This window comes from Capra hircus, chromosome 1 (assembly GCF_001704415.2).
Source record: "Capra hircus breed San Clemente chromosome 1, ASM170441v1, whole genome shotgun sequence".
Lineage (NCBI taxonomy): Eukaryota > Metazoa > Chordata > Mammalia > Artiodactyla > Bovidae > Capra > Capra hircus.
In genome coordinates, this window is record NC_030808.1 from 80347988 (window position 1) to 80357040 (window position 9053).

The 9053-nt window shown below is 42.9% G+C and overlaps 1 protein-coding gene across 2 annotated transcripts; it reads left to right on the forward strand.

Annotated features, from left to right (window-relative positions):
- CRYGS (crystallin gamma S) lies at positions 6–5638 on the forward strand. 2 transcript variants are annotated; one of them, XM_005675164.3, is made up of 3 exons: positions 6–78; positions 4647–4889; positions 5292–5638. In XM_005675164.3, exons 1-3 carry the CDS (start codon positions 58–60, stop codon positions 5562–5564), a joined length of 537 nt encoding a protein of 178 aa, XP_005675221.1. In that variant the 5' UTR covers positions 6–57; the 3' UTR covers positions 5565–5638. The 2 variants fall into 2 exon arrangements, with proteins under 2 accessions (XP_005675221.1, XP_017902409.1); XM_018046920.1 differs by lacking the exon at positions 6–78 and adding an exon at positions 4173–4381.

Here is a 9053-nt window from a genome sequence, read left to right on the forward strand (position 1 = left end):
TAACTCTCTAGCCATTCCTGGATTTCAGCACTGGGGAAACCAATCTATGCACCAAACATGTCTAAAGCTGGAACCAAAGTAAGTAAATGGTCACACTGATTTCTAGCCTACCCACTTTCTTTTCACCTAATGATACACTGAAAGAAACATTTTTGCTTCTTTACCTGGAGGTGAGTGTGATAGTTAGAAGGCTGGGATGATTGAAGAAAAGATGAAGGAATGCTTATTATATTTTCAATTCCAGCAATTACCAAATAATTTATTAAGGGTTTTATCTTCATGTGTGGTGCTATGTTGAATGCAGGTAGGTAATGTGTAAGTATCATGATTTCTGCCTTCTAGCAACTGATCTTTGAATTTCCACAGGAATAAGACATGCAGATAAGAGGATTATGTGGAGCAGAAAACTTTCAGTATTCAATTAAAATTTTGTGAAATTTAGCCTCAATCATTAATATTCTAAGTGGCCAAAGTGGGTAGACCAATCAGGTGAATTAAATCCTACATCTCCCCTTCATTCAGCAGCTACTCTTATCCTGTTCCCTAAATAAATTACTGACTTAGATCAGGAAAACTGCTTCTCAAATATTTGATCCAAAATTGTTGGACTGGAAATTGATTCTCTTTGGGAATGAGGGAATATATCTTCCTTCTCTTTTTAATTCTTCACTGACTATAGGTCTAAAGCAAAGCCTCTGGTACCTGGTTTTCCCTCCAATGTTTTACTTTGAAAATGTTCAAGCCCATTGAATCTTAATAAGAAAGAAATGGTTAAAGAATACTTGTTTGTCCTTTACTTAAATTTCCAATTGTTTACATTTTGCCATATCTAGTTTCTCTCTGTGTCTCTCTTTTTACTAAACCATTTGAAAATAAATAGCAGACTTCATTATACTTTGCCTTAAGTGTTTAGGCATATCCTAAAAACAAGGGCATTCCCTGTATAAACAGGATATCCTTAGCAAAACATAATACCTAATATTCAGACTATATTCACATTTTCTCCAAGTGCTCCCTGCAAAAATGCTTCATGGCTGGCTGATGTGGGATCCAGTCAAGGACCATGCATTTCATTTGGTTGTCAAGTTTCTGTAACATTTTTTAGCCTCTTTAATATAGTCCCCCCTATTTTTATTGTTGTTCTTTGAGATTTTGACATTTTTCAAACTCCAAACCCAGATGCCTTATAAAAAGTACTGAAATCTGAATTTTTCTAATTGTTTTCTCATGTTTAGATTTAGACTACCACCTTGGCATGAAAGCTACACAGGCAATGTCAGGCACTTTCCATTGTATTTTTTCAGGAGGCACCTGTTAACTTGTTCCATAATTGGTTAGTGCCTGATTTTTTTTTCCCCCAATTTGGAAAATAGAACTAATAATCATATTTGCATCCAGAAGGTTTGGGGAGAAAAGTGAGACAATGTCTTTAGCGCTCTGAGATTTTTGAAAAATATGCCATGAAAATCCACTAAAGAGAATCTGAAATCTTCAGAGGGCTATCCACATGCATGGAAGGAAGACTGTTATAGAGTAACTCCCACTTTCAGTGATTTCCAGCGTGGGAGTACTCTTATTCCTTGTAGCTGGTTTATTCACTTAGTTAAAACTTACTTGCTAGGTCAAAGGACATAGTAATTTATCTCTTACTCTTATTGCTTCTTCCTTTCTCACTACCTTGCTAGTAGTTTAATCGGAGGAGTTATGGGCTAGGCAAAAGCAATTTTTCTGTTTGTTTTTGTTATCTGTAGAATACTCAAGACATTTTCCCCTCTTCTGTATTGGATTAGTAGGCTTTTTTTTTTTTTTAATTGACAATTGGAGGGATTTTGTAATAACTTTTAGGAAAATCTACACATTTCTTAGCCTTCTCAACATCTTTTTTTGTCCAACCTCTCAGCTGACTATAAGGTGGATTTCATGGTCCTTCTACAAACTGAAATTGAGTAGAGGTGCACCTGGGTCCTAAGATTTGGAAGGTCTCCAACTAAAAGAACAGCTTGGCCCTGGAGCTCAGTAATGGTACTATGGCAATGCTAGTGCTTTGTTTCAACCTTGGGGTGGTTGGCTGGTCTGCTGGGAAGGTGAACAGCAAGCAAAAAATTATACAGATTTCTGCTGTTCATATACTGAAGTCAGTCAGGTAAGCGTGCAGAAGGTAGTAAGTGTGAGAAACAATGAAGAAAGATATTAATTTCCCATGGCATATCCCTTGTAGAACATCTTACTTGGTGAATAGTTGGCCAAAAACCAAAGGTCAGTTGAATGAAGGAGTTTAAAATCTATCCATTCTTACAGAGGTTACCTTGATTTTCCTAAAGATCTCACCACAGGTTTTGGGAAAATCCTGTCAGAAGGATCAGTCTCGCTCCATTTCCAAGAGTAAGTGGCATATGTTGAACACAGAGCTAGCTGGGCAGGTAGGAAACAACAGAGGGAGATGAAGTGACCACTGACTGCCGGCCAGAAGCTTGCACTGCTGTCCACAACCAACTTGTAACTAGCTAGTGACCTTAGGCAAGTCATTTAACTTCTTTGTCTGTCATCGATGTAGAAAAAGTTTATTGGCAGTCATGAGGCAGCTATTAAAATTGCTTTACTGGCACTGTGCCATCAGACCCTCAGAACAACTCCAGTGGACAGTGTTACCTAGATTTAACTAGTGGTGGTGCAATTTTGTTTTCTCATCTGTAAACAGGTACCACATATCTCTAAACCTGTCTTATGCTAAAATGGAAAAGGGAGCAGGAAGAGATGAATGTGGGAAGGGGCAAAAGGGGTGGAGTATATGATTTAGGGGTGGGAAGGGTAAGGAAGCTTTTAGGGAACAGGAAAGAGAAGAGAGAAACAGAAGGGGCCGGGAGGGGAAAGTTTACAGTGGAAGGAAGAAACTATTAGTCGGTTACCATCTAGAAAGACTCACCTGGGGTAGAAAAGAATGAGGTGATATGCTCAGTTGCAAGTCATTCTTGGTTTCTCCCTCTCCTTCACTCCCTGCATCTGACTAGTCACCAGTCCTCAGTGCTGTTCGTGTTGCTCTTGCCTTTGGCTGGTCCTTAGCAGCTCTCAACGCCACCATAGCAGTCAGCTCTGTCTAGGCACCAGCCGCTACATTGTTCTAGCATGGCTTCTCGGTCACTTCTGGCTTTGTTTCCTAACTCTTCACCACGCGCTCAGTCTGCACCAGGCTTAGTGAACTACTTGTCCCTACTCTATGGTGGGCCATGTTCTTTCACTCCTTTATTTCTTTAAACAAGCTGTCCTTTTCCCTCTGCCTCTAGAAAACCCCTCCTTATCCTTCAACCCTCACCCCAGAGATCCTCTCTTCAAAAGTCCTCTCCAGATCGTAACTGGCTCTGCTGCTGTCGTCTAAAATGGCTGACCTGGTTTTTCCTCCTTCCAAACTGATAAAGCACGTTAGCCACCAGGTGGCGGCACAGCATCAGGGAATGACACCTGTGATTTCAGTTGGAATTATAACCTGGCAATGATCATGGGTGTGGAATCATAGAAGAAGGGACAAACTCTGTGGTCCATTTGGTCTAGTGGTTTTCAGAAACTGCGTCATGAAGCCCTGGGACTTCCTGGGAACTCGGCTGCCTCGTGCAAAGAGAGAAGTTTTATTTTACAGGCAGGGCTTCAACTCCAGTCCAGTCCTTTTATTTGACCAATGAGAAGCTGCAGCCTGGAGCGATGGCTTGATTAAAATAGCAGGGCTGATTGTAGAGCTGCAGCTCTCCAGCCAAGCATAGTATTTCCCTGTTTCCCAGGGCTGCATATTTCCCAGTGCTGTCACAGGCCTTGGAGGATTACCCTGAGGATTGTGGTGCAACTTGATAAGAGCTTGAAGCAAAGAACATTCTTGCCTTGTCATTTTGTTACTTTGCAATGACTCTATTGGCAACAAAATAATAGTACAGAATTTATATCTTCATATTCTATATTATCTAAAGTTCTTAAGCTAAAGTTTATGTTTTGTTTTTCTTTTTATATTTCTTCCTTATCATCTAAAATGAATTTCTGTATTTGGAACTCACTCATCTTGGTGGCTCAGACGGTAAAGCTTCTGCCTACCATGTGGGAGACCTGGGTTCGATTCCTGGTTCGGGAATATCTCCTGGAGAAGGAAATGGCAACCCACTCCAGTACTCTAGCCTGGAAAATCCCATGGACAGAGGAGCCTGGTAGACTACAGTCCATGGGGTCGCAAAGAGTCAGACACGACAGCGACTTCACTCACTCATCTTCCAGCCTTTGTTGAGGGTTTTGTCCAGTTCTGGGCATAGGAATCCATAGCTTAAATAAGGCTTGATCCTTGCCCTTGAAAGAAGTCTCGGTGGGAGAGAGAGATAAAAAAGTGAAAAATGTATTACATAATGTGGTAAGTAGAGTGAGGAAGAAGCCATGAGCCTGAGTCTGAAAATGATGGCTTATAGTAGAGCCCTCATAAAGCCCTCATTGCTGTTGCTGGCAACTAAAGTTGTCTGCCAGAAGGCAAATGTGAGGTACAGTAGAACTATATACTTCTCTCCTCAAAATGGAGGGAAAAGGAATTCTTAGAGTGGGAAAGATGCCCTAATTCTCACTTTTCTGTAAGTGTAGCCACCTCACCCCTCAGTCCTTTCTTTGTTTGCCCCGTACTCCAGATTACTTTCTTTGAAGACAAAAACTTTCAAGGCCGCCACTATGACAGTGACTGCGACTGTGCGGATTTCCACATGTACCTGAGCCGCTGCAACTCCATCAGAGTGGAAGGAGGCACCTGGGCTGTGTATGAAAGGCCCAATTTTGCTGGGTACATGTACATCCTACCCCGGGGCGAGTATCCTGAGTACCAGCACTGGATGGGCCTCAACGACCGCCTCAGCTCCTGCAGGGCTGTTCACTTGGTGAGTCTGGAGGTGGTGGACTCCCTCTCTCTCCTTCCCCCTTCCACTCCTTTAGGCTTTTATGCAGAGGAGTTTTCTTAAGATTTGCCTACTTCTTAATGGTTGGTTATCTCTTGTTGGCTGCTGAGGCTTCAGTCAAATGTTAGATCAGTTCATCGTAAGACTACACGCTTTATTTCCACTTTCTTTATCCCTTACATGTGTTAAGGAATAAAGTTTTCCTTATTGAACATCAGCTGTTTTAGTCAGTACACAGTAGGGATGGGAGTTTAGATCATCTCGCTTTCAAGATGGTGGGTCCTGAACTGCCCTCTTCTCTGAGTTCCTAGCCTGCTGTTCATTCCCGTAACAGTTGCTGTTCTTTTCCCCTTGTTTTCTGTTTTGTTTTTTTTTTTTTTCCAGTCTAGTGGAGGCCAGTATAAGATTCAGATCTTTGAGAAAGGGGATTTTAATGGTCAGATGTATGAGGCCACGGAAGACTGTCCTTCCATCATGGAGCAGTTCCACATGCGGGAGGTCCACTCCTGCAAGGTGCTGGAGGGCGCCTGGATCTTCTATGAGCTGCCCAACTACCGCGGCAGGCAGTACCTGCTGGACAAGAAGGAGTACCGGAAGCCCGTCGACTGGGGTGCAGCTTCCCCAGCTGTCCAGTCTTTCCGCCGCATTGTGGAGTGATGATACAGATGCACACAAACACTGGCTGGCCTTGTCATCCAAATAAGCCTTATAAATAAAACAATTGGCATGCATTCAGCTGTTTACTGTGACTCCTCTCCTTAAACACTTTAAACAGGGACCAGTCAAGTATGCCTGCCACAGCACGCAGTTACGTAAAGCAACTCACCCTTCAGGTTACCCTTCTGTATCTTTGTGCCAAACAAAACAGGGTTGCATTAAAAGGATAGAAAATCATACTGCCACATGGTGGCCCTTGTTGCTTAAGGTACAGTCATCATAGCTGCCATTTATTGTGTGCCTTCATTTTCCCATTTCTTTTCACAATAGCCCTATAAATGAGGGGGTAGGGGGGCAGTGTCTATTTGCATTTCACAAATAAATTGAGGCCTAGGGAAGTTCAAAAGTTGCCCAAATTTACCATCTGGTGAATGGAGGAACCTGGATTTGGTACAGGACATTTATATTTCCAAAGCCCTTGTCCTTTTTATTTCTAACTCTTTCAACACATTGGCGGGGGATCTCTGTGCGTAATGTAAGACCACGAGAAACTGAAAAGCTAGGAAGGACAGGGCCTCCCAAAGTTTTGCTTGAACCAGCACACCTATCTAAAATAGGCAGTGAAAACAGTGCTGTTACTTGAAAATAATAGAACTATGTGCGCGTGCACACGTACGTCTGTGTGTATGTGTGTGTGTTAGTCACTCAGTCGTGTCCAACTCTTTGCAACCCTATGGACAGTAGCCCACCAGACTCCTCTTGTCCATGCAAGAATACTGGAGTGGGTTGCTATTTCCTCCTCCAGGGGATATTCCTGACCCAGGAATCAAACCTGCATCTCCTATGTCTCCCGCATCGGCCGGCAGGTTCTTTATCACTGAGCCACTTGGGAAGCCCTGTGTGGTAATTCTCTCAAAAAGTATTCATTTTGTTAACTTCCCTTGCCCTTTGTAATTTTGTCTGTTTTGAGTGAGGCGTTATGATAAACTGGGGCAGAGGAATGGGAGGATGAGCACTGAGCTACAGAGAGCTCTGGGCCTCCCGACCTGAAGCTAACTTTTCTGATCTCCAAAACCAGCTAGCTGAACCAAAGACTTGCTCAGGTCCTGTCAAACATCAACATTCTCTGGAGGCTGAGGACTAGCTGATGGCTAAGGACCACTGACACTCATTTTTAGAGGCATACTTTCAGGAAGTGGTTCAGAGATACCGCTCCTCCTTTTCTGCCCAGGAAACTGGAGTGGTGGTAACAGTGAGTTAGGGCCAGTCTCTCCTCTCATATCAACTGCTGCCACGTTCCATTCCATGGTGAGTCGGCCGCAGTCTGTTCAAAACAGCCAGAAAAGCAGCTCTGGCAGCAAGATAGGAAAACAAGTGTCAGGATGACTAACCACAGCCTCAGAGAAGAAGAAGATGGCTTTTGACAGATGAAACTGAATTATCATTTCTAGATGTTAGATGCCTTTTGGTTCATGCCCTAATCCAGAAAGCAATTGCAACCATTCTCCCCAGCTGTAGAGACATTAATCAACTTGCACTTAAAAGGAATTTTACTAGCAATTGATATTAGAGGTCAAGAACACTTTACGTTCTTATCAATCAATCTCAGTTCTGGTACAATATTTTGGCATTAGAGTGAGAAGCTAATGTCTCCCTTTCCCCCCAACGCACCCCCCCCACCACCCAGTTCAAGCACACCCAGAAGAGCACCGATATTATTTAGAATTATTATCTCCCTCTACCTTTTATTATTTTGCTGCTCTGAAATGGGGGATTTCAAGAAAACTGGACAAAAGCATTCTTAGACTATTTCAGCTCTGCTTCCATCCTGAACATTCCTCAGTGAAAATTCCTTTCCTCGCGGCAGAGTCAGAAATGGATTCCAATCCTTCCACTGGCACATGTTAACTGTAAGTCACACAGTCTAATATGCATAACCTCAATTTCCTTATTTGTAAGATATAAGAGTTTGTGGGCATTAAAATGAGATAATATGTGAAAAATACGTAGCATCCATTATTTATAGTAGCTCTATTCTACAAAGAGTGTGAACCCTGAATAGCAAACACTGAACTACTTTTTCCTAAAGGAAATACAGGGTTGGGTTCCTGTGAGCCTCTGGTCACAACATTCTTGTCAATTAATCAATATATAACCTTTTAAAATATGTGCTTCTTGTAATATATATTATTGATTCATTATTTTCTCTGTAAGGCACATCACAGCTTGCTTATGCTTGGGAACACTGGACAGGACCTTAGCACTGCCTTTGGGGTGGTTCTATATAGCAAAATCATGAACCAAGAAGGAAATACTGCAAAAAACATAGAAACACTGCAAAAGGAACTTCTGTTTACAGTACAAGAGCTGAAACAAGAAGGCAGAGCGTTTATTCCACCTCAACTGAGAATGTGGACACTGGGTGACAAATTTTTCGCTGCTGTGTCTGAGAACGACCTCAAAAGCACCATGAGCCGTGATTTGGGAATTACACATGCGCTGAAGTGAGTGGGCAAATTCACGGGTATGGAATCTGTGAATGACGAAGATCGAGTACCTTTCCCACCTTGGTGCTTGACCTGGTACCTTTCCCCAAGACATTAAGTATTAGACCTCTGTTGTCAAGTTTCTCTGTTTTCTGGGTTTTGTTATTTTACTTGTTTAGCTTTTTCATAACTCTAATACCCCAGTTGTTTTCAGAAAAGTATCTTGGCATTTTGGCAGATGCTTCCTAGTTGGGAAGAAACATATCAGAATCATCCAACCCATCCTGTTGCCTTGAAAAGCAGCCACCCTCCACAGGAGTCTAGCTGTCCCTTAGTTCTCACACCCGCCTCCCTCCTGGTTCTGAGTCCCACCAGTCCCCGGGCCAGCAGGGTCGTCCAGAGAGCTCACACACACACACACACACTGTTTTCTCACTTTCTCCTCAGTCTGTCTTGTTTGGGGTCTCTTAGGCAACAGAGAACAGTGAATCACCAAGCTTTCTTTCCAGCCCTTTGCCTGACTCGCCCTTAGTATCCGGAGAGAAGGATCCCTCTATGCAGGGGAAGCCACTGTGTCCACGGGCACCTCCTCCCTCTGCCTCTTTCACTCAAGCCTCAAACTTCAAAATCAGAGAACTGTGTGCCCGGAGGGGCTGGGGGTCTTGCGTACACTATAACAAGGGAGAGAGAGGCTTTTTAATCCCAGTTTACAGACAAGGAACTCGGGCTCAGGGAGGATGAACAACTTGTCCAAGGTTACCGGTTCCCAAGTTCTGGTTCTTTCCTCTGCACCATGCAACTTCTGCCTCTCAACCTTCACAACATAGAACCAGGGTACCTTCCGGTCATAACATGAGCTATTTCTTTTTAAATAGCTTTATAGAGATATAATCCACACCATACAATTCATCTGTTGAAAATGTACAACTCAGCGGTTTTTAGTGTATTCACAGCCATAAGCAACCATCTCCACAGTCAATTTTAGAGCATTTTTGTCACCTCA